This window comes from Panthera tigris, chromosome A2 (assembly GCF_018350195.1).
Source record: "Panthera tigris isolate Pti1 chromosome A2, P.tigris_Pti1_mat1.1, whole genome shotgun sequence".
NCBI lineage: Eukaryota > Metazoa > Chordata > Mammalia > Carnivora > Felidae > Panthera > Panthera tigris.
In genome coordinates this window covers 41228501-41255341 of record NC_056661.1, presented here as the reverse complement: position 1 = coordinate 41255341, position 26841 = coordinate 41228501, and the positions used below count along the sequence as shown (strand labels likewise).

Sequence of the window (26841 nt, the reverse complement as noted above, 5' to 3'; positions counted from 1 at the left end):
AAGGAATGCCTAGAGCTTCCAGAAGTTCAGACAGGACAAGGAAGGGTCCTATCCTAGAGATTTTAGAAAGGGAGCTTGATTTCAGACTTTTGGCCTCAAGAACTGTAAAGGGAATAAAGTTCTGTTGTTTAAAGCTGCCCAGTTTGTGTCACTTAGTTACAGCAGCCCTAGTAAACATTGCAGATGGTTTCTTACAAGAAATAAAAAAGTGGTGATGTTTAGATACCAGCCGCAGTTATGTGCAGTTTCATTGCCTTTTCTATTTTCTCTTACCTGGCTTACTCCATTTTAGAAGTTCTGGTTTCTCTAATTATTCTGACCAATTCAAGGCCTGGGAGGACTTCACCAGTGGCTACAACTTACTAGCATTTCTTTCACCATTACATTAAATACCCTTTAAAAAAAAAAAAAAAGTCACAAATTTCTTCTGTCGCAGTAAGAAAAGGCGTATGCCAGTATTCTCAGGCAACTCTATTCCATGCTTAGGGTTCGTCCTTTCCCTGAGGGAAGGCAAAGGAAAAGAGAAAAGACTAGAATGTTACCTTCATAAAGTCCCATTATCAATTCTGGAAAAAGCTTCTTTTCTAACTCAGCTCTTGTCCTAACCTTAGTTCTTAGATTTGAAACATTAGTTACCTTTGCTGTCTAGTGTAGATAACGGTGTTTGTGATTTACCTGGATTTTAAACTGTTGATGGTGTTTTATTGCATAGAGTGTCCTCTATTTTCACTAATGCTAAAGAAATAATGAGAGACTAAAAGCCCAAAGTAATTTGATTTTAATATTCATCAAACATTCTTGAGGAAGTGCTCACTTCGGACTGAGCCAGATGACTGCTTTCTGTAAGAGGAGCTTGGAGTTAAGAATATTTGAGGTTTTAATGTAATTTACCTGTTCTTAGTTGAATGATAGGGCCCACATCAGGTATAAAATCATCTGTTTACAAGAGTCAGGTATCTAAAACATGACATTTCATAAATTAATGCTACCGCCTGCCAAATCTGTTCTTTTTCTAGCATGCTAGTTCATGGCCTATGAATTTTTTTTATGGACTTACGCCATTAGTAACTTAATATTCTCCCATCAGTATAAAACAGTAAGCCATACAAGATGACATTACGCTTAAGCACAGGCAATTAAGTAAATTGGTTTTCTGTTGCATGAGAAGGGAATCACACAACAACTCTTGTCCTCTGATTATAAATTCATCGCAGCTTTCACATTAACCTGGAGAATCTGCTTCTCTTTATCCAGTATGTTCATGGATATATCACCTGTTTTGAAAAGCAGCAAAGTGTGAGTCAGGAAGTTGCAGAAAAAGGTAGATGGTAAGAACGATATTTTTATTTTTTTTTAATTTTTTTTATCATTTAAACAAATTTTTAATGTTTATTTATATGTTTAGAGAGAGAGTGTGTGAGCAGGAAGGGGCAGAGAGACAGAGACACAGACTCTGAAGCAGGCTCCAGGGTCTGAGCTGCCAGCACAGAGCCCGATGTGGGGCTCGAACCTGTAAGCTATGAGATCATGACCTGAGCCAAAGTCAGATGCTTAACTGACTGAGCCACCCAGGCACCCCTAGGAACCATATCTTTAAAGGGGGAGGCATAGTTTAGAAAATGGAAGAGGGGCAGGTGGGTGGTTCAGTTGGTTAAGTGTCTGACTTCAGCTGGGGGTCATGATCTCATGGTTCCCAGGTTCAAACCCCATGTCAGGCTTTGTGCTGACAGCTCAGATCCTGGAGCCTGTTCCTGATTCTGTGTCTCCCTCTCTCTCCCTCCCCTGCTTGTGCTCCCTCTCTGTCTCTCAAAAGTAAATAAATAAACACTAAAAACATTTTTTTAAAAAATGGAAAATCCACTAAAAGTTCTTAACTGATTCAGCCAGTTGTCATTGGGACTATACAACAGGGTATTATTGGACCATACCTTGAGTATTCAATACTCATTCATTTATTGTAAAAAACACATACCTTTGGGACAAATCTATAAGCTCAGAAAACTCTAACAATTTAGATCAGATACATTGTGTAGGGTTGAACATCCTGCCAATCACAGGCTTCTACGTGGTTATACATTCAGAAAAGCTTGTTAAACCAAGTGATTAAACCAAATTGGCATATCACGGGACAAGGTATGGATCCAAAGACAAGCTTCGGCCTGTGCCTGTGGGACAAACCAAAGTTGTATAAATAAATGAGCAGTAAAAAAATGCCACTTAAGCCCACTATTTGCCATGCAAATCTGAAGTGTAGGCACAGTGTGGTGTGACTGGGAAAAACAACCCAGTTGTGTTCAGATACATATGAGTTTTAGGTTCTGTGGCTACTAGATGATGCCATCAGTGAGTCGCTTAACATTTTGTCCCTCATTTTCTGGTCTCTTCTCACATCAGTTTTTAGTATATGCTGTGTTCACTCCCACCATGAGAGTTCACAGACAGTGGTCTCTTCCTGGAACACTGTTCTCTCCCCATTTCCCTATGTCTACATATCTTTATACATTATTTCTGTGTATGTAAGAAGGTGTATATTCATGTGTATACACTTTTTTTTCATATATATGCAGCTATAAGAAGAGACATAGACTCAGCAGTATGTGTACAATAACATTTTGTTATAATCCTGTTTAACTGACATAATTCCACACCATACACTCAGTCAAAATATAAAATAATAAAATAAAATAAAATAAAATAAAATAAAATAAAATAAAAAGCAGAGAGATTCCATCCTTCACCCCAGTAAAACATCTTTCTCTACTTTTAAATATACCATAGCTTCCCCTAACAGGATAAAAGAGATAATAGCCCAACGTTCAAGAAAAACAAAAGAACATTACTACCTGGGACCTTAGTATCTGGGGCATGGCAATTTAAGTATAATTTTAAGAACATTCAAGGACAATTCTGACTTGCCTAATAAGTTACCTTTTGGACTTAGATATATGATATGGAGGGGGGGCTCACTATAAATAGAAATTTTCAAACCAAAACACAGCAAGGGTTCAGTGTATATTGTAATGGATGTTTCAATGGATATGCTTTGATAAGCTCGATGTGATGCAGGTGCTTTAGAAATGAAGAATGTATAGAGCCAAGCTGTACAGCTTTACAAACATTTTGTGGAGTTGGATCTATGATGAATTAGAATGTGTGTGGATAAAAGTCACTGGAAGCAATAAGAGGTTTAGTGTTGACAACCAGTCTGCCATTCACTTGAGTGGCTGACTTCAGTGTGATTTATCTGTCACAGCCTGGACTCACTCTTGTTACGGCAGCAGTCATGAGCGTCGAGACTTGATGCATTTTCCAGCTCTTGGTGGTAGAAAAAAATATCCGTGAAAGTAACCCTTTGTGTGTCATAATACAGTGTGGTCACTGGAAATTGATTTGTGTCATGAAATTATCAGGATATGAGGACTCAAAGTTTGAAAACAGCAGTTCTTTTATAATACAAAACTATGTTTTAAAAAAGGTACGTATGCATATATATGTTCATCGTAAATACAGATCTCAGCCAAAGCACTTATTCCAAACACTAATTGCAGTGACACTCTGAGTTTTTAGGCATCCCCCACTTGGAGTGTCCTATAAATTTTATATATTGTCCAAATTCAAAATGTCTCCTGACTTGGAAGGATCATTAAGAGAATATACTCAGGAGGGGTGCCTGGGTGGCTCAGTCGGTTGAGCGGTCAACTTCAGCTCAAGTCATGATCTCACGGTTCCTGAGTTTGAGCCCCACATCGGGCTCTCTGCTGTCAGTGCACAGCCCACATTGGATCTTCTGTTCCCCCCTCTCTCTCTCCACCTCCCCTGCTTGCTCTCTCTCTCTCTCTCTCTCAAAAATAAACACTTAAAAAAAAGAGAATATACTCAGGAAGGAGTCTATAAAACTGGGATTAGAACAGAGAAATCACTCTTACTCATCTTGAACACTTCCCTGAAATCCGTCTCCTCCCACAGTGCTTCTCAGGGATGAATAAACAAGATTCTACAATGCTTCTAGGAAAAAGGGAGAGGCACAAAATAAACTCAAGAGGTTGAGTTTATTTCCCTAACTCATCATTTGCTCAACCAGGCATATAGAGTCTCAGTTTCTACTTACAGTGTGATTGGCACCCCAGGGGTGTGTTCGTCAAGTAAAATGTTTATTAGGATGAATGGTCCAAATCCACCCCTAGTGGAAACCCTGTACGATTTAAATTTATAAGAACACTGGCGGAAGTCAAATCAAGTAACATGTTGCTTGAGCTAAAACCCATAAAAATATCGGAGTTACAACAACGAAGGCTATAAATAAAAGGATATCAGTGAAAAGATATGCAAATATTTATCTGTCAAATGCAACAAGAAAGAGAACCAAGTGTGATTTTGTGAAAGTCATAATTGAAGGCAAATCTCAAGAGTAAGGAGGATAAATATATTTTGAAAAAAATTGCTCTGTAAGGAAGGTATAATAATCACAAACTATAATACTGTAAATAATGTACCATTAAAATATATCAAGTCAAAAGCAAAGAGAAAAATGAGAAACAAAATTGGTGTGTAGTCTGAGAGTGCTTCTTCTAACTGCCAACAGATCAATTTGCCAAAATTAGAAAAAGAATCTTTTGATGCTATATTATAATGGAAGAAACAGATACATATGAAAAATTTACCATACAAATGGAAAATACACATTTCTTTTCATTCTTTTCACACCCTTGTAGAATTTAGGGAAAAAATAGCAAAACTATTGTATACAAAGGATATAGAAAAACAAAAGGGATAGATAGAATGTCAAAAAGTAATGGATAAGCTATAGAATATATCCGTGAAGAATAAAGATACAGCTAAAATTAGAAATGAGAAAGATTATAACAGATCAGAAAGAAATATCTTAAAACAGAGCATTCCATGTTCAACTTGTACGTATTTAATGGAATCCAATTAAATGGAAAGTTTATAGGAAAATATAAATGATCAAAATTAACAAGAATTAGAAAACCTAAGTATATCCATTAATATAAAAACATGTAAATCAAGAACCATCACCAGCCACCCCCTCACTAAAAATAAAATGATTTTAGGGCCTGATAATTTTTTAATGTCTATTTATTTTTATTTTGTGCGAGAGAGAGAGAGAGTGTGTGTGTGTGTGTGTGTGTGTGTGTGGAAGGAAGGGAAGGGCAGAGAGAGAGAGAGAGAGAGGGAGGGAAAGAGTCCCAAGCAAGTTCCATGCTGTCAGCACTGAGCTGGACACAAGGCTCCATCCCAGGCACCATGAGATCATGACCTGAACTGAAATCAAGAATCAGACACTCGGGGTGCCTGGGTGGCTCAGTCGGATGAGCGTCCAACTTTGGCTCAGGTCATGATTTCGCGGTCTGTGAGTTTGAGCCCTGTGTTGGGCTCTGTGCTGACAGCTCAGAGCCTGGAGCCGGCTTCGGATTCTGTGCCTCCTTCTCTCTCTGCCCCTCCCCCGCTCATGCTCTGTCTCTCTGTCAAGAATAAACATTAAAAATAAGAATAATAATAATAAAAGAATCAGACATTCAATGGACTGAGCCACTCAGATGCCCCTGGGGCTGGAAAATTTTACTGGTAATTTTTCTCAAGTATTCAGGAAACAGATAAATATTCTTCTGTTATATAAACTATTTGACAACATAAAAATTTAAAAATCTTTTCAATTTATTTTGTGAAGCTAACATACTCCTAATAACAAAACCTGGCAAGATAGCAAATAATTTGTAGATATAAATTAATTTTGTGAATATAGTATGAAAACCTAAATGAAATTGTATCAAACCAGACTGAACATTATATTAAAACAATAATAATAATAATAACCTTTGTAAACCACATGGGGATATTCTAGCCAAGGTGCATGCATCATATCAGTAGAACTAATAAAATAGACCACACTATTTTTAATGGGTACCTAGAAGACATGCAATAAAATTAATGACCTATTACAGACACAGAAAAATACTTCCTCCGCATCCCAAAAGTGTCCTTAAAGAGAAATACTAGGAATACTTTTATTTTAATCAGCAACAAGAAAGGAAACGCACAAATACCATTATTTTAAAATCATTTGGAAATGTTTGGACCAATGCAATAAAGTATGGACAGGAATAAATGATTTAACTCTGAAAATAAGGAAACAAAGATACCATTATTTGAGGACAAAATGATATTCAGGCTACTCAAGATCCAATAGTGTCAATTCTAAATTTTAAAAAATTAATCAGAGTTAAGTCTACTACTTATATACAAGGTAAATTTACAAAAAGTAATAGGTTTCTTATGTACCAACAGTAACCAATAAGAAAGTATAATAGGACAAAAAACTCCCTCAAAAGATAAGATACATGTTGGGGCGCCTGACTGGCTCAGTCGGTTAAGCATCCGACTTCAGCTCAGGTCATGATCTCGTGGTTTGTGAGTTTGAGCCCAGCATTGGGCTCTGTGCTGACAGCTCGGAGCCTGGAGCCTGGAGCCTGCTTCGGATTCTGTGTCTCCTTCTCTCTGGTCCTTCCCCTCTCGAGCTCTGTCTGTCTCTCTCTCTCAAAAATAAATAAACATTTTAAAAAATAATAAAAAGATAAGATATATGTTAAGATAAGATACACATTGGTCTGCAAGACCTAAATAAAGAAAACTACAATACCGTCTTAATAGGAAAGGAGAGATGGATGGGTGGCTGAAGGGAGAGAGGAAGGAATGGATGGATGGGGAGAATGACAGGGAAAGAATCATAATAATTCACTGCTCCTGTATGAAATAAAGCAGCTATGTATTGTGAGCCTTTTAATTTTTCTTAGATTTTTCAATGGTGTTAAATAACTAACAATCAGATTCCAGTTGAAGTAATTCTGAGAGTGTTTAGAGTAAGAAACTAGGTAAGGAAGAGAATAGCTAATAGTGTTTTGAAGCAATAATAGTGAAGCCTTGTCAATAATTCTCAGAAAGTTTTCTGAGGATATTTGCTCAGGTAAGGAATTGCTGGATCTGATTCGAATTATATAGTTTCATCATTAAAAAACCTGAACTCAGAATTGCAACTTCTAAAACCGATTTCATTCCCTTATGAAATGTTGATCTTTATCTCTCTTTGCCTCAGTTTATTATCTGTAAAACTGAGGTGATAATAGTACATTATTCAGAGGTACTACACACGCACATGCACAAACACACACACACACACACACACACACATATGGTACTTAGAATAGCACATGTTCTTGTTCTTGTTATTGTTATGACTATTACTACTATTAGCAATAATGGTAGCATTGTTTCCAAATTGTTCTCCAGGAAAGGGGCAGGAATTTATGTTTCTATCAGCAGAACCTAAGGGTGTCTGTTCCCCAAATCCTTTCCCACACCTGCTTTTTCCTCTTAAGTTTTATTTGTTTGTTTGTTTGTTTGTTTGTTTATTTATTTATTTATTTATTTATTTATTTATTTATTTTTGTGCCAAACAGATAATTGAGAAGTGATATCTCATTATTCCCAATTCTTATTTCTCAGATCGGTAATGAGACTGAGAATCTTTCTATGTGCTTATTAGTATTTTGGATATTAAAGAAGAATTTAGAATTATATCTGACTCCCCCAATCGCTTCTCAGACTTTTCGCTAAGATCGAGTGTATATCTGTCTCCCGCAAATCCAGTTGGAGACTTAGTACTCACTCTTGTGAGATGGAAGATTACTTCTGAAGGAAAAAGAGAGAAAAAATTATCTTTTTATACCAGAATACCTTGTATTCTAAAACATTTCTATAATTGCTTATTTGTTCCAGGCATTTTGTTATGTTGATTCTTTCAGATTTTCTACATACACAATTATGTCATCTGAGAAAAAAAAGACCATTTATTTTATTTTTTCTTCCCAATATGTATACCCTTTATTCCTTTTTTTTTTTTTTTTTGTCTTCTTGGATTACTAGGATTTTTAGAACAGTGTTGAAGAGTAATGATGAAAACAAATATCTTTGCCTTGTTTTTGATCTTAGCAGGAAAGCTTCAAGTTTCTGACCATTAATTATGATGTTAGTTGTAGGTATTTTCTAGATGTTTTTTTAATCAAGTTGAAGAAATTTCCCCATTCTTTGTTGAATATATCCAATGAAAGGTTATGATTCAAAATACATAAAGAAATTATAAAACTCAACACCAAAGGCAAGAAAATTTGATTTAGAATGGGCAGAAGAAATGAATAGACATTTTCCCAAAGATGTTTCCTTATCAGATTCTTGATGTGATGGATTACATTAAGTGACTTTCAAATACTAGACCAGTCCTTCCTAACTGAGATAAATCCTGCTTGGTTGTGTTGTATAAATTTTTATACATTATTGGATTTGATTTGCTAATACTTTGTTGCGGATGTTTGTATTGATGTTTATGAGAGATACTGGTCTGTAGTTTTCTTTTCTTGCAGTGTCTTTGTATGATTTCAGTATTAATTAGGGTAATATTGGCTTCATAAAATGATTTGGTACATATTCCCTTAGCTTTTATCTCTGGTAAGAGATTATAAAATTGATATAATTTCCTCCTTAAACGATTGGTAGAATCTTCCAATAAACCCATCTGGGCCTTTTGCTGTCTTTTTGAGAGAGTTATTAATTATTGATTCAATTTGTTTAACAGTATAATTCTCTTGAGACTATTTCTTCATGTATGTGTTTTGGCAGATTGTAACTTTCAGAGAATTGGCCCATTTCATCTAAGCAATCATATTGGTGAACATAGAATTGCTCGTTGTTTAATGTTCATAGAATCCATCGTGGTATCTGTCTTTTGTTTTTTGTGGTTTTTTTTGGTTTTTTTTTTGGTTTTTTTTGGTAATTTGTGTTTTCTCTTTCTTTCCTTAATTAGCCTAACCAGAGGTTGATCAATTTTATCAATCTTTTCAAAGAATCAGTTTCTGATTTCATTAATTTTCTCTATTTATTCCCTGTTAACAATTTCACTGATTTTTAATTTTATTATTCCTTTTCAGCTGCTTACTTTTGATTTGTCCCTCTTTTTAAATTTTTTTTAATGTCTATTTATTTTTGAGAGAGAGCGTGAGTGGGGAAAGGGTAGAGAGAGACACACACAGAATCCTAAACAGGCTTCAGGCTCTGAGCTGTCAGCACAGAGCCCGATGCGGAGCTCAAACCCATGAACCGTGACATCATGACCTGAGCCAAAGTTGAATGCTTAACCCGACTGAACCACCCAGGCACCCAAATTGCCTTTTTTAAATAGTTTCTTAAGATTGAAACTTAGATTATTGATTTTATATCTTTTTTCTTTTCTAATATATGCATTCAGTGCTGGAAATTTCCCTCTAAGTATTGCTGTCTCTACATCCCACACATTTTTTGATAAGTTATATTTTCATTTATATTTAGTTCAAAATATTTCTAAATCTGTGTTGAGGTTTTGTTCTTTGACCTACATGTTTTTTAGAAGTGTGCTGTTTAATATCAAATATTTGGGGAGTTTTCAGATCTCTTCATCTATCTTTCTGCTATCAATTTCTACTTTAATTCCATGATGTTCTGAAAGCAGACATTGCAGAATATCTTTCCTTTCAGATTTGTTAAGGTGTGTTTTATGGCTCATTATGTGGTCTTTCTTGGTAAATGTTCTATGTGAGCTTAAATAGAATATATAATCTGCTATTTTTGGATGAAGTAGTCTATAGATATCAATCATATCCAGTTGATTGATAGTGCTGTTCATTCAACTATGTTCTTACTGCATTTCTACTTGTTGGATCTGTTCATTTGATAGATGGATTTTAAGTTTTAAAGCTATAATGGTGGATTGATCTATTTCTCCTTACAGTTTTTATCAGTTTTTTCCTTTATGTATTTTGGTTCTTTCTTGTTAGGTGTATACATTAATGGTTGTTATGTCTTGAAATATTGACCATTCTATCATTAGCTAATGCCTCTCTCTGTCCTTGGTAACTTTTCTTATCTTAAAGTCATTTCTGTTTGAAATTAATATAGCTACTCCCACTTTTTTGTAAAAAAATTAGTATTAGCATGGTATATTTTTCCATCCATTTATTTTAATCTAGATGTGTCTTTATATTTAAGTGGGCTTCTTATAGACAAGATATAGTTGGCTCTTGCTTTTTAATTCACTCTGATAATATCCATCTTTTGCTTGAGATATTTAGACCATTGATTTTTTTTATTATTTTTTTAAAATTTGCTTTAATGTTTGTTTATTTTTGAGAGAGAGAGAGAGAGAAAGAGAGAGAGAGAGAGAGAAGCAGAGTGTGGTGGAGCAGGGACAGAGAAAGAAGGAGACGAAAAATCTGAAGCAGGCTCCAGGCTCTGAGCTCTCAGCACAGAGCACAATGTGGGGCTCGAACTCACAACTCACGAGATCATGATGTGAGCCGAAGGTGGACACTTAACCAACTGAGCCACCAGGTGCCCCTAGACCAGTGACATTTAAGGAGATTATTAATATAGTTGGATTAGTAGCTATCATATTTCTTCCATTTGCTATTTGTTGCCCTTGTTCTTTGTTTTTGTTTTTATCTTTCACTGTTTTTTCTGCCTTTTGTTGTTTTAATGGAGCATTTTATGCTCACTTAGGACTCCACTCTCTCTCCCTTTTTAGTATATCAATGACAATATTTTTAAGTAGTTATCCTAAAGTATGCGGTATGTATTTACAACCAATCCAACTCCACTTTCAAATAACCCAAACCAACTTCAGTGGTAATGCAAGGACCTAATAATAACAAAATATTCCTAATTCTTTTCTCCTACCCCTTATATCATTGCTGTCTTTCATTTTACTTATACATATGTGTATATTTATATATCAAATTAAATTCACTTTTGATCATAGTATTTTGAACAAAGTGTTAACTATTAGATCTATGAAGAACAAACAGAATAAAATCTTTATTTTGCATTGACTTATTTATTCTCTGATGCTCTTCTTTTCTTTATGTAAATCTAAATTCCTGACCTGTATCATTTTCCTTCTCTCTGTAGGATTTCTTTTAACATGTCTTACAATGCAGGTTACTGGCAACCGATTTCCTTAATATTTTTTTATTGCCTCAGTACGTGTATATTTCTCTTTTTACTTTTCAGGGTATTGAACTCTAGGTTGGTGGGTTTCTTCTTTCAGCACTAAATATTTCATTCCATATGTTTTCTTGGTTCGTTTTTGAGGAGACATTGGATGTAACTCTTTTTTTCTTTCTCCAGGTTAAGTGCTTTTTTCCTCAGGAATTTTTCAAGATTCTCTTTGTGTTTTTTGAGGTTTGAATGTGATAATGCCTACGTGTAGTTTTTGTGGCATTTAACCTGCTTAGTTTTCTGTGAGCTTATTGGACCTGAGGTTTGGTATCTGATATTAATTTGGGGAAATTCTAAGTCATTTTTGCTTCAGATATTACTTCTGTTCCCATTCTCTCTTTTACTTCCTTCTGATATCCCTATTAAATGTATATTATACCTTTGTAGTTATCCTACATTTCTTGAATATTTTATTCTTTTTTTCAGTCTTTTTCTCTTTGATTTTCAGTATTGGAAAATTTAATTGTCATATCCTCAAGCTCAGAGATTGTTTTTTCAGCCATGTCTACTCTATTTCTGATCCCATGAAATCATTCGTTACCATATTTTTGATCTTTGGTGTTTCTGTTTTATTTCTTAGAATTTCCCTTTCTCTGCTTACATTGTCCATCTGTTTTGCATATTGTCTGCTTTTTCCATTAAATCCCTTATCCTATTAATCACAATTCTTTTTAAATTCTTTGTCTGATAATTCCAACATTCCTGCCATACATGGTGCCTCCTCTGATGCTTATGCAATCTCTTCAAACTATGTTTTTTGCCTTTTAATGTGCTTTGTCATTTTTTGTTGAACGGCAGACATGATGTGCTAGACAGACATGGGGCAGTAAATTCGTCACTACTAATGTGGTATAAGGTGTGGGACGAGGGAACGCATTCTTTAGTCCTCTGATTAGGTCTCATTCTTTGGGTCAGCCTGTTCTCCTGGACTGTGAACTTCTCAGTGCTTCGTGTTCCCCTTCACCCATTTGGTGAGATGTCTGCAGGGCTCAGATTTTGTCTGTTTTCCTTCCCCCATGTTGAAGGCTAGAGAGAGCTGGATTTGGGTATTCCCTTTCCCTCAGAAGTATTTATCTCTGATAAAAACCCCAGCAGGTTAGTCTCTGATAAAATAGTTTCTCCTGAAAGCAAGCCTTGTTAAGAACAGAATGTTCTTATTTCAAAATGCTACATGGTTTCTATTCCTTTCCCCTGCCAGAAACACAGGGGGATTTTTCTCTGCTATTCACTGTGAGAACCTGATAGAGCTCCTGGAGGTACAGCTCACAGAAACGTAGGGAACCACCTATGACTACGTTCCTAGAGTTGTAGCTCTCCAGCTTGTCCACACTGACCCTCCAGCAATTCATAAATTACAGTTCAGGTTTGTCTACCCCAGTACTAGCTCCTGGGGCACTTCCTACTCATGGGTTTCAGCTCCAATAAATTAGGATCCTCAGGATTTACATGTGGTTTTTTCCAGTTTGGGAGACAGTGATTTCCTCTATGACCTCAGTCTTATATGTACCACATCTAAGAAGAGTTGTTGATTTTTCAGTTCATTCAATTTTTTACTTGCTTTTAGGACAAAGTGTGATGGTAAGCTGCTTATACACTGAAAACCGAAAGTCAGGGTGGCTGGCCCATTCTTTAATTGGGTTATTTGCCTTTTTATTATTGAGTTGTAATTGTTCATGCTGGCTTAGAGTTTATGTCCCAATTTCAGAAAGAAAATCATTCTACTTTGCAAGGCATGACATTTAATTATACCATTTAATTGATCTGAAACTAAATAAGAAAGTGAAGAATAAATGTTTCATTTGGGGCAATTTAAAATTTTAGACTCAAAAATCAGGATTTTAGGTGTTCTTTTATTGCCATAAACACTCTGATTTTTTACGCTGTTTTTCTTATACAGAGTCTAAAATTTTAGATCACCGTCTTTACCAGAAAAATAGCCTAACAATAGTCATATTTGACTTCAAACCTAGTCTCTCATACTTAATCTTCTTCAGTAAGACTTTGAGGTGAAAAATCTACACTTCTGAGGTGTCAGGAATACTGTTGAAACATATCGGTCTGCTATTATAATAAACATAGGGAGCTATCTTTCCCAGCATTTCTCCTGGGAGAGGACATAATTGTATTCTCTGTGAGTGCTTAGGCGTCCTTTTTCTGGCTCACACATAATCTACTGACATGAAAGGAAGGGTGTCTAGACAAGGGCTGTTGTTGTTAACTTATTTTGAGTCATCAGTACAGCCCCTCAAAACAACCCTGTAAGGATAAATTTTGGTGAATAATTACCCCATACTCACTGTTCTCGCTCCCTCAGATCTCTTGATGGGAGGAACCCAAGGAAAAGGCAGAGGATGAAGGAACCATTTTAGATATAGTGCATATAGGTTGGCTGCCCAAAAAGGAGGCAGTATTTGTAGGTACAGAGAGATCTGGAGGAGTGTAGCCAGTCATGTTTGCAAAGTTGGCTATAACAACATCCCATATTCAACATCTTCTTTCAGTATGACTTGAGACCCTTCCCCATTGAGTGGTAAAATCTATGACTTTCCCCTTAAAACCTACTCCTCTATGACTTCCTTGAGCAATAAAGAACAGCAGGAGTGACGCTATGTGATTTCTACGGCTAGCTCATAAAAATGCATGCATTTCTATCTTGTTCCATCAGCACCATTTCTCTTGGAATCCAGCCACCATAATATGAGGAAGCCCAAGCACACTGTGGAGAGGTCTACCTCAAGAGGAACTAAAGTCCCCAGTCCACAGGTATGGCTGAATTCCCAGCCAACAGCCCACCTCAACTTGCCAAACATGTAAATGGGCTTGCCAGTCCCCTGCCAGCCACCTCAGCTGATGAGATTTATAACAGAGATGACTTTCCCCACTGATCCCTGTTTAAATGACATATTCTAGAGCAGAATAAATGATCACTGTTATTGTAAGCCATTAAATTTTGAGTAATTTATTACATAGCAATAGTAATTGAAGCTAGAAGTAAAAATACATTTGACACACTCGGTCAAGGTTTCATGAAACAATTACTTTTTATTCCTTTGTATGAGTAGATTCCTGTTCTTATATACTAGTCTTTTTATTCTACAATGGATGAATCTACTATCTCTAAATTTTAAGCTCTGATACAAGGATTTAAAAAGAGAGAGAGATTTGATCCACAAGTTAAATTTTCACTCAGGGTAGCCTCTCATGATGTGAAATGCTTTCATGCTATGTCAGAATGAACCCCTAAATCCAAAGGAATCCTTGGGCTTTATGCTGTTGGCATGGAGTCTGCTTGGGAGTACCTCTCACTCCCTCTCTCTCTCTGCCCCTCCTCTGCTTGTGCTCTCTCTCAAAATAAATAAATAAACTTAATTTTTTTAGAAAAAAAGGAATCCTGGAATGATTCATGTTGACAAATAGTAAATTTTTGTATGAATCTATAGAAATTTAATCAACGTGTTGAATTATTTCAATATCTACTGTCTTTTTTTTAATTATGGTGAACATACCAAGGCAGTCTGATTACAAGGAAATAAGCCTTGTCATTGACCTCTAGTACCTGTTTCATAAATACTGGTTTTCTCACCCATGCGCTGTTCTCAACTTATGAGCCCATCAGTAAACAGCCTAACTTCATGCTTTTCTCATGCAATTATTAGTTGCAGAATTTTAGAGTTAGGGAAAGACATGAGTGATTATTTAGAACGTTTTAGTTGTAAATGAAGTGAAGATGAAGAATGGAAATGTTAGGAGGTATCAAGATTGTTAACCCTGACTACACTTTAGAATCAGATAAAGGGTCTCCATTTCCTAGTCCATTCCGATTTGATTGTTCTGGAATGTGGCCCAGGCATTTCTGGTATTTTTTAAAACACTCTTCAGATGAGTTTACTGTACAGCCAGCATTGAGCACTGCTGGATTTAGTGAACTGGAGAGCCCCATGTTTTGCAAAGCACAGACCATGTACTCATAGGCCATATATAACAAGGTAGAATGTGAGAGATCTATTATGTTTTTAATTGTCTTTCAATCATTAGGTTAAATCAAGGAGAATGGTTCAGTATGATGTTCAGTTTGTCACTAACGATTCTCTAATACTTGCTAAAGTCCCCTTTTAATTAAAAGAGCAAAGGTCTCAGTCTCAGAGATTTTGAAAGTGTCCGGCTAATACCCATGTACATTATTGTGGACAGTGTGTCCTTTGTGCTGTTTTCTACTCACCGTATTCATTTTGGCAGGTAATGATTATTTTGGTCAGCAGTTTTCTGTTTAAGATGAAAACATACATTTTCCATATCAATTTCCATATAAATGTAAGCTTAAGAAAGTTTATAATTTTAAGAAAAAAGTAAGGAGCATTTGGTACTAGGATACAGGAAACCAAATTGTGGAGGTGTGACTCTAGTGAATGAAGTCACTAGAAAACATTGAGTTAAAATTACTATGGGAACAAAGAGTAAGCATCCTGAAATCACGGATGCTTAGTTAGGTCCTCCATCAACACACCGCCCTCCAGAAAAAAAGTGTCCCATATTGTTAATATGAACTTGATTTGCAGTAGAAAAGCTGATACCTTACAGCAAACGAGCACTTGACATGACCTAAAATATGCATGAAGTGCCTTTGCCTGAGTTTTTGTCATCTTTTATGTGTCACTCTTCCAAAAACCATTATGATGGAACAAGCTGGAGCTCTCAATCCAGTAAGGGAACAATTATTCAAAATTGTTGGTATCAAAGAAAATAAAGTAAATTTTGATATGAACAGACAACACATTTTCTGCCTTTCGTATCATCTGTTCAGACAGCTAGGCTTCAGAAAACTTCCAAGGAAGATGTTAATCAGTCAACAAACTAAGACTGTTAGTGTTAGGACCTGTTTTTCCGGTCTCAGGACTGCTAATTATTTTTCCTCCTTGCCTGAACAGTGTACATCTGAAATGGAAGTGACCTTACTGCAGCTGTTTTGGATTGATGGTGGGGGCACGTTGTAATTTGGTTGGTCAGACATTCATGTCTACCAACAATTCCTTCAGGGACCTTCACAGAGGAAAACACCACCCAGGTTCCAAAAGGAACGAGCAGGTTTGACTGTTTTCAAGGCACCTGCATATGATTTACATGCAGTGTCAGGATTTGGAAGGCAACCCAGCGATAGGATGAATGATTAACATTGGAATCTATGCAATAACAGGCCGTGTAAAGCGACAAAAAGGAGGTGGATCACTTATTCAACCTCGCCTTCCAAACAGCCGTCAAAGGCTTTTTTCCCCCCGTAAACTGGAAAATTATGCTTCTTGGCAGTCCAGCAGCAGCATTTACATTCAGAGTGCTTACTAGGAAATTAGTTTTTGCTGATAATTTGTTATATTAAAGTTTATGCTACATTTGCACTGTTCAAGAGGTTTCCTGAGTTCTAAGGTTTATTTTATACCTTGATTTTTAGCATATGGTAGATATCACAGTGTACTTTCAGCCAACCTATAATTATTAATGATCTGTCTGCTTATTTGTTTTTGCCTGGCATGGGTTATCACATCATGTAGTAGTTTTTTCAGAGCAGAGCACTCTTTAAATTACATCAAAAATTCCATTAGCATCATTGCCTAAGAAAATATAGGGAAAAGTTAATAAGCTCCTCTTCTATATTTCATGCACCCTGAATTTTCCCTTAGCATTTATTTCAAAGATGATTTGGCTTATAAATCCATTTACTGTTTATACCTGTAACATGTTCTAGATGTAATTTTTTTCTAGGGGACATCTACATGATTAGATGAACAAATAATTGGATAATCAAGTAAATCTAGCAAAGCCTTAAATTTTTTTTTAAATAGAAAACACTTAAAATTTCATTGTCATCAAGGTGTAAATACGAACCTGAAACTATCTGCAATGAGCTTTAAGTTTTCTGGGGACAAATCAACAATTTGTGGATTAACTATACCCCTGATATCCTCTCTCCCCTGTACTCCTAAATAGTCTATGTTCTCACTTGCCTTAGCATTTTTGTATATGTTTAAGTGCCTTTTTCTTAACCCTCTTTTTCTAGGTAGCTTGTACTCGTATTGCAAATATCAGTTCAACTATCAATTCACCAAAACTCCAGAAAATCATAGATACCTCTATGTCTCGAGCTTGCATTATTACTTTGTCATTTTACATTGGTATGTTGTAGTCGTTTGATTAATGACTGTCTTTCAACTGCAAACTCCATGAACATATGGACAGTTATTTTTTTCACTGTTGTATCCCTCGTGACTGAAGTACAGGAGGATGCTTAATCAGTAGTTTTGAGTAAATTATCTTATTTTTAAAAGATAGGGCATTTCAGAAAATCTACAATTCATATAACTTAGTGAAATGTCTCCTGCTTTTCAGAGTCCTGTAAGTGATTAGAATAGGCCTGTCCCATTAGTAAAGGCTCCATTTCTGAGTAAATCTCTGATCAATGGCACTGAAAAGGGAAAGACTGAGAATTGCACTGCTGTGCTTTGAGAGGGAGATCTAAGGGAAGTAGGGATGGGGAGATTTTTTAAAAAATGAAGCTTTGACTCTGCATCTGTCCAATTCTGGTCCACTGTATTTGAAGGAAGAGGAGAAAAGGGTGAGTTCAGGAAAACAATACAAAGAAATACTAACAGACTAATTTAATAGAAAACAAGCTACAAGCTATTTTTTTTTATTTAGATTCAAGTTAGGTAACATACAGTTTAGTGTTGGTTTCATGAGTAGAATGTATTGATTCCTAACTTACATCTAACATCCAGTGCTCATCCCGTGCTCATCCCAACAAGTGCCCTCCTTAATACCCATCACTCATTTAGCCCAGCCCCCCACCCGTTCCCCTCCAGAAAACTTCTGTTGGTTCTCCGTATTTAAGAATCTCTTATGGTTTGCCTTCCTCTTTGTTTTTTATCTTTTTTTTCTTCCCTTCCCCTATGCTCATCTGTTTCTTAAATTCCACATATGAGTGAAATCATATGGTATATGTCTTCTTCTGACTGTTTCACTAAGCGTAATACACTCTGGTTCCATCTGCGTGGTGCAAATAGCAAGCTTTCATTCTTGTTGATTGCCAAGTAATATTCCATTGTATGGATGTATGTGTGTATGTATATGTATATGTATATGTATATGTAAGTGTATATATATATATACACCACATTTTCTTTATCCATTCATCAGTCCAAGCTATTTTTTATTCAAAGAATTAATAGTGTTCCTAAGAATGTGCTTGATGATTTTAATGTTCCTAAGTTGTTTCATTTGAATCTAAATATATCTAAGTAATGGATGACATTTTATTGATAAATATGTTAAGAAAATAATCTAGTGAGTACTGCTTTGCCACATTTTGACAACTTTTTTCAGTTTTCTTGAGTACTACTTTACTAATTTTCCTGGTGTTTTTCTGGACATACCTCTTCTCTCACCTTTATCACAGTCAGTCAGCAATCAACTATATTGTAACCAAGAGCAATGAAAAACTCATGAGGACAAGAACTGGTTTGACATAAGTGAAACTTCCCTTGGGAATTTTCTTTTCCTTTTTTATCTTTTTGCAATGTCAGAATATTCAATTACATCTTGATAAGAAATTATAGGATGTTCTAATTGGCACAATTACTTACATTATTATTATCAAATATTTCATTCTTGTGAAAGAAATTGGAGTTTAGAATTAGAATCGTGTTATTTTACAACTTCAGCCTATGCCCCTTTTTAATGTGGAGCATATAAACATATAGTCTTATGTAGTAATGACTGAATTTTGAGAGCTATTATATTCGACCAAAAAATGCACTGAAATCGGGAAACAGCATGACCCATATCCTAGAAATCTTCATGGTGGTACCCATCCTTTGAAAGAAAACCACAATCTACATCTGTGATACGACAGATTACTATAATGTTATCTCTTCTGATTTATGTCTTTGATGCTGAGACTCAGCCATGTTGACGTATGTAGTTATGGTTCATTCATTTTCATGGTCTAATAGTATTTCCTTAAGTGAGTGTTCCACTACTTATTTACTGTGATGGACATTAAGTTGTTTGTATAGTTTATCTCTTATGGACAGTGCTGCTACACACGTTTTTGTAAATGTCTTTGATGAGCATAGGCATACATCTCTGTAAGGTTTATACTTACGAATGGAATTCTTGGGTCATAGATTATGCTTATGTCCTGCCTTGGTGGATACTTCTAGTTTTCCAGAATGGTTGTACTAATCATCATGAGTTCCAGTTCCTCCCAAATCCTCAGCAGGGCTTGGAATTTTCTATCTCATTAATTCTAAAGTTATCTACAAATGGTCTGTGGCATGTAATTTAGTTTAACTTTCAATACATAACTTTTCTATATTTATGAAAATAATTTGTTTCACATGTATATATCTGTTACCCTGGCATGGGTTTACATTCTAGAGAGCAGAGACCATGTATTAGATACTTTGCTATCCTTGAGTGAACCTAACATGGCAAACATTCAATGAACTTTTGTTAAGATGAATCTTAATTCTCTGTACTGATCCATTAAAAAAATAGAGTAAGAGAGAAGAAACAGTTGAAGAGGAACAATACAAATATGCTTTATTGAGAGAGACAGAAATTAAAGAGAGCAGCCATCTTAAATTTTGCTAAATTTTATTTTCCATTTACATATTCATCCGCTCAACTTTATGTTAGTGCTGGAAAAAAGTCACTGGTTCCTGCTGTCTACACCTCTCAGTTAATTGCTTCTTTTTTCCACTCTACATTGTAAAAAGATAATTAAAAATTCTATTTTCCCTGATGGTGAGCCCAACTACCTTTCTTCAGGAAGATGATTTGGTTTTGACATAAGCAAACTAATTATTTCTTTCTTCACCCATTCATACCATAAGTGAAAAGAAATGACAAGTCAATATCTGTCTCTTCCTTACTCTTTCAACAGATACAAACAGCAAGTGTGCCTAAAAGATGTATTTATATGTCTAAGGGCATAAAGAAAGTCCAGTTCCAATTTTCTTTTACCGAACTGCTTTCAAAATAAGCAAATAAACATAAGCAAGAATAAGAACTGACCTAATGCCTTGATGGAATTTAATAGTAACGGTTCTTACTTCCCTGAAAAAAAGAGATTTCTATAGAAATGATAATCAACCTCCTGTGAGTGTATGGAGCTCATAAAACCTGAAGAGTTTCTAAAGGTCAGCAAGCATTGAAAGTTTTGTCCTGGGGATAAATTTCTAAATAACCCTGAGGAGAAAGAGAGGGAGGGAAAGAAAAAAGTTCAACTTGAAAGTAAAATGTGCAAACTTAACAGTTTTTGGATTATCATTTAATTACAGCCATCAATCACCTCACATCTGCTTTCTCCCAGTACTCAAGAAATTCAGGCTAAAGCCACAGAATCTGACCAACAGAAAATATATAGCCCATTAAGAATCCAAAGGATAGGAAGCAATATTTGAGGAATTACCCTGTAGGAGATCTTAGGAAATTACCTAGAAGCACAGTAGTGGAATCCATCTTTTAAAAAATACTAGGAAAACTTAAGAGTAAAACTGTCCTTTTAATTAATACGATAAACACTATTGCTTCCTCTTATGTACCAGTTTAGAGATTTTTCAGTAAGTGATCATGTTCAAAGAGCTTTGCTTGCCAAATCATTTTATTTTAATCCATATTTTTACTAATGCGTGCAACTGGCCTGCAGTAAATACTTTTATGAACATGATTTTATATTCTTTTAAAATGAGGACATTTGAAGTTGAGCTTTTAGAAATGCATTTGCTCCATTAATTGGTGCTAGAGGATGCCAGCAAATGTCTTTATGGACAGCTGTTATTTTTCAGGTTTAAAGTGTTTTAATTTCTTCTTATTGAGGGGTTCATACTGACTGTTCCTAAATTCTGTATTGAAAGAATTAAATGGCTTTAGGCTTTTTAAGCTCCAATGTGTTCAGAAAAGTGTTTCAACCACGGTAATCCTCTTGTCCTGCTGTATTTATCTCCCACCAGATACCTAAATGCTTCTCTCCTCTTCTCAGGCAGATAATTGCAGAGAGGTTGGAATCAGAGAGAAGAGTTGAGCCGGTGCTGAGCTGTGGATATAAAAAGAAGTGTCATCCTAGTGGATGGAAGTAAATAGACTCTGAGGCCATAATCTCTGCCCTTATTTACTTTTGAAGCCATAAATGCCCAGAAGGAAGCTTGTCATTTATTTAGATACAGAAATCTATATCTGCAATCACATATGGTTTTTAACATGTTTTTATTTCCATACATTCCATTGTAGCAATCTACAGTCTTGAACCACCTTGGTCTTCTCTCTAAATATGAGTTTCATCTCCATGGTGTTGTTGGCTACAGCCTTCAAGACTGTCTGTGTTTTCAAAATGACAGTGTGTTCCTTACCTGTTTTTTCCCAACAGAGTTCATCTGGAGATTTAATGATCAGAAACATTCAGCTGAAACACAGTGGAAAATATGTGTGTATGGTGCAGACGGGGGTGGACAGTGTTTCATCTGCCGCCGACCTCATAGTAAGAGGTAGATATGAATGCCTCAGTGGTTTTTTGTTTGTTTGTTTGTTTGTTTGTTTGTTTGTTTTACATCTCCACTAATAATTTCATACTGGAGGAAAAACCATGAGACCACATATGAGCATGTGAGTTATGTTATTGATTTGATCCCCCCCCAAATAGTCTATAGAGGATGTGACAATACGGATGGATGCTAATTCAACAAAATAAATATCTCAGCTCTGCCCTTCAAATAGCTCTCACTGTAATAAGCATTTCACAGCTGCTGCCAAGCTGATGTGTTTTTGAGCATGTCATTAATACAGCGACAGTGTTTAATATGAAAGGGAATAGTGATAGTATATATATGACAACTTCCAGAACACCAGGATCATCCAGAATGCCTGAGAGAATTTGCCAATCCAAGCTACTGTCCATGGTACTGCTTTGCTACTGGGCTGAAAAAAGGACCAGAGGACATGATAGAATAAAACAACTCCAGACAGCAAGCTAGGAACTACAGATGTGCATCAGTAAATTAAAAGAAAAGAAATCATGCCAAAAGTAAAAGATGCAGAATTTGGAAAGGTGCAGTAATCCTACTGAACAGAGGCCTCAAAAAGCGGGTGTCATTTGCAGGCCTAGAATACCATGATTTTGAAATTACTGACTCACATCCAGATTGAATATCTAAAAGCAGAAATGTCAAAAAGAAAAAGTGGTTATTGTATTGCTAGGCAGATGCCCTTCTTCCCAAGTAGTTTTGAAATTAGAATCAGTTGTAGGTATTGAATGGATCATGTCACACATTCTTCACTTTGGTATAAAAAAAGATGACATTTATGGAATTACTACCGAGTGTTTGCATTTTTGTCTTCCTTAGGTTCACCTGGACCACCAGAAAATGTGAAGGTAGATGAAATTACAGATACAACAGCCCAACTCTCTTGGAAAGAAGGTACAGATAACCATAGCCCAGTTATATCCTATTCTGTCCAGGCGAGGACCCCTTTCTCCGTGGGTTGGCAAACTGCCACAACAGGTAAAAGAAGAGAGTCAAATGCCATTGGTACATATAAATGGATTTTAAGTCAGCACCAAGACATGCAGACTGTCACTTCTCTGATATATTCCTTTTTAGTGCCTGAAATCATTGATGGGAAAACACACACAGCTACTGTAGTCGAGTTAAATCCATGGGTGGAATATGAATTTCGGGTTGTAGCCAGCAACAAAATTGGAGGTGGAGAACCCAGTTTGCCCTCAGAAAAAGTAAGAACTGAAGAGGCAGGTTAGTGTTTTTGTTTTCTGAGTCAAATGGGTTAATAGGGTGTGTATGTCCATTTCTCTTGGCATTGGTCTCCAGGCCAGCAGGGAATCAACCTCAAAAATCCATTATTGCAATTATCTGACCTATCTAATGGCAGAACTGGCCATATGGCATTTGTCAAAAGACACTCATATAAGTGATTCTAATGTAATGTGACATTTCCAAAAGTTCAGTCCATCATCAGCGTTTATTAGTGCATGTTGAGTGAATATGTTTTTGTCACTTAAGGTTATAATTACTATCTGACATAGTCACCCTGTTAACAAGGGAAATGCTGTTTTCATTTATAACAAGCATTGACAAATTGGTAGGATAATGACATTTGGGAGTTCTGCTGCTAGGAAATCTCATTTTGCCACCATGCTCCATGAATGAGCTCAAGTTACTGGTGATTATGAATATTTTGACCCCTCAATGATTAAGAGAGAATCACTGTTAAAATTTTATATTTGGGGAAACTATTAGTATTAACCATAAGACTTCTTTTATAATATCCTAACATTGAAACTGGAAATTAGGAAGTGTACATAGTATCACATTATTGAGGCATTTGAGAGAATCAATAGACTTTCCTTTTCAGAATCTTTAATATTAATTAATACTAATTAAAAGGATGTTTGAAGTACAGCTCACATATCACTTTAGATACTAAGCCAAAATAGAAGTCAAGGAATACATTTCAGTAATTTTAATGATGGTTTTTTACTCAGGACAATGCATGTGACATTTCCGGCAGGAATTATGAGAAATAGGGAACCTTGCTGATCTTTGTAGTCCATTTATTTATTCACACAACACATATTTTTTTTAATATTTATTTATTTACTTTGAGAGAGAGAGTGAACGAGCATGGGAGTAGGGGAAGGGCAGAGTGAGAGGGAGAGAATGAATGCCAAGCAGGCCCCACACTGTCAGTGCAAAGGTAGAGGCAGGGCTTGATCTTACAAACCATGAGATCATGACCTAAGCCGAAATCAAGAGTCAGATGCTTAGCCAACTGAACCACCCTGGTGCCCCCCACAACACATATTTAAGGAGTGTCTACTGTGTGCTCAGCATGTTCTAGATATGGTGGATACAGCTGGGAACAAAGACCACCTTCAGGGAACTTCTATTCTAGTTATGTCATAGAACTTAGGAAGCATGAAGTTCTCAGTGTAAGTAAGGAATCTGACACCTGTGTGAGGTTTATAAAGAGCAGGTCTTAACAAGATTTGAGGATTTGAGTCTAGGTCATTTTTTTTTAGGTAAAGCCAATGTTGGCTCACCAGTTAGATCTCTACTGTGTAATATTCCCAAGTTAAATGTTCATGCTGGATTCATTTCCCATCATACCTAGTGAACCACTTTCCCCTGTTGTATTAACCTTTATACAGAGTCATTTTTTTCTTACTATTTGAGATATTTTGAATCTTTGATAATTTCATGCAAATGTAAATTATTTGATCTCCCCAAAGATACACACACACACACACACACACACATTGCATATATGTTTTATATGATCCAGATACACACATACGCATATGTATAATGTGCCTGTGATCAGATTACTTCAACTATTAGAAATAAGCAGCACTGGGGCGCCTGGGTGGCTCAGTCGGTTGAGCGGCCGACTTCGGCTCAGGTCATGATCTCGTGGTCCATGAGTTCAAGCCCCGTGTCGGGCTCTGTGCTGACAGCTCAGAGCCTGGAGCCTGTTTCGGATTCTGTGTCTCCCTCTCTCTGACCCTCCCCCGTTCATGCTCTGTCTCTCTCTGTCTCAAAAATAAATAAACGTTAAAAAAAAGAAAGAGGCAGCACTGAATCTTCTTTCACATAAGTGTCACCAAATGCAAATAGGGTTTTATCTCTGTGTCTCTAACCTACACAGTTCCAGAAGTGCCTCCTTCAGAAGTCAGTGGAGGAGGTGGGAGCCGGTCTGAGCTGGTGATAACCTGGGATGTAAGTGTCTGGGTACCATCCTCCCCCACGGGGGGTTGTTGTTCCCACCATGGCCTCCTGAGTGGCACTGGTGGTGGTACTGGAGGGGGTGGTAATGCTAGTAGCTCAAATTTTTGAATGCTCACTCTATGCTGATCACTGTTTCCAGCATTTTGTGTATGGTTTTGTTTTGTTTTGTTTTCCATTTCACTCTTGGAACATTTTATAGATGAAAACACTAAGGCATAGAGAATATTAAATAATTTGCCCAGGGTCATTTGGCTGGTAAACATAGGGGTGAGAGTCAAGTCCTGGCTGTTTTCTCTCAAGCTGTCCTCACGGCTTTCCATGCAGCTGTAACCCCACTGATGCACACCCACTGATTCCAGCAGGTGCTTGCTTCCTGGCCATGCTCTCAGCTCTTGCTTTATGTTGTAATTAGGAAAAATTTTAATTAACACATTTGAAGTCAGAAAGCATGAGAATTGGCTGTGTTGTTTGAAGATGTTGATGAAAAACTAGAAAGTTAAGAGATCGTGATGGAGTGTCAGTAGGAATTTTTGACATGATATAAACACAACTTTGACCTTAATACACTGTTTTTACTTTCTTTTTTTTTTTTTTTATAGTTTTACTCCTTTTGTATTTAACCATCTAATCAGTGGGCAATTTCTTTCCTTAGACTCAACATTAGGGATTAGATGATTTTTATTTGATTTAAGAGATGAGGTATATTCAACTAAAAGCGTATCTTATGATACATAAGTCACATTGGAGCTACAGAGTGCTCAAAAAGATTTGAATAACTTTAGAAAATTCTAATTAGTTATCTGGATGGCTATGAAAGAGTGGCATATGTCTGTTTAAAAGCAGCTGACTGTGCCACTGACCTTTTTCTCCTTTTTTTTATATAACCGCTTAATACGATGTCAATTATTATTTGATGGCTTTTGCAAAAGAATAAGGATTATAGCTCCATTTATTTTTATCTCACTCTCATGTGTAAGGGTAATTTAATATGTCTTTCCTTTGTAGCCAGTCCCTGAAGAACTGCAGAATGGTGAAGGTTTTGGTTATGTAGTTGCTTTCCGTCCCCTTGGAGTTACCAACTGGATCCAGACAGTGGTTACATCTCCTGATACCCCAAGATATGTCTTTAGGAATGAAAGCATCGTGCCATTTTCACTGTATGAAGTTAAAGTGGGTGTTTATAATAACAAAGGCGAAGGACCATTTAGCCCGGTGACAACAGTGTTCTCTGCAGAAGAAGGTATGGAAAACATTTTGATTATATATCAGTTCCAACCTAATAAACCACTTATGCTCCAAAAACTGATTTGGAAGTTCTTTGTGACTTCAGATAAATTTCTTCCAAAGGATAATAACTGAAGTCACAGTGAGATTCACATTTCAGGTGGTAAACATCAACCATGCCTACTTGGAAGTACCAGACTCACTAACTAATCAGAGGATATAACTATTGGTTAAAAATCTCTTGATAAGCTGGGGCACCTAAGTGGCTCACATGGTTAGGCAGCCAACTCTTGGTTTCTGATCATGTCATGATCTGATGGTTCGGGAGTTTGAGCCCTGAGTCAGGCTCCAACCTGACAGCATAGAGCCTGCTTGGGATTCTCTCTCCCTCTCTCTCTGCCCCTCCCCCACTGTCAAAGTAAATAACCTTTATAAAAATCTTGATGAAGAGTGCATTCAAGTCCCAGTTTGTGAAGCAAGGAACAACACAGCTTTCCACAACTTTCTTCTTTTGGGGATAAGATTAAGATACTCTCTTGGGAATGCCCTAATCTCAGGTTTTATAGTGTTTCCTGTGACCTGCAAATAGGATGTTAGCAGGGTGGACGGAGAGGACAGGAAGTGTGACATGGAGAGGTGTGCAATGGGCAGACTCGAGAATGTGATGCACCAGCTCCAGCAAGTCCACTCTGGACCCATTCCACTTCTCTGCCTTTCTTATACACCT

At 36.4% G+C, this 26841-nt stretch overlaps 1 protein-coding gene across 1 annotated transcript in view; it reads left to right on the top strand.

The window, feature by feature from the left end:
* CNTN3 (contactin 3) overlaps window positions 1–26841 on the top strand; it is a 331683-nt gene that overhangs the window by 273603 nt on the left and 31239 nt on the right. The window contains exons 14-18 of the mRNA XM_042977355.1: window positions 21518–21635; window positions 22491–22649; window positions 22749–22898; window positions 24811–24881; window positions 25896–26130. Coding sequence (XP_042833289.1) covers window positions 21518–21635; window positions 22491–22649; window positions 22749–22898; window positions 24811–24881; window positions 25896–26130 — 733 coding nt within the window. The remainder of the gene's footprint in view (window positions 1–21517; window positions 21636–22490; window positions 22650–22748; window positions 22899–24810; window positions 24882–25895; window positions 26131–26841) is intronic.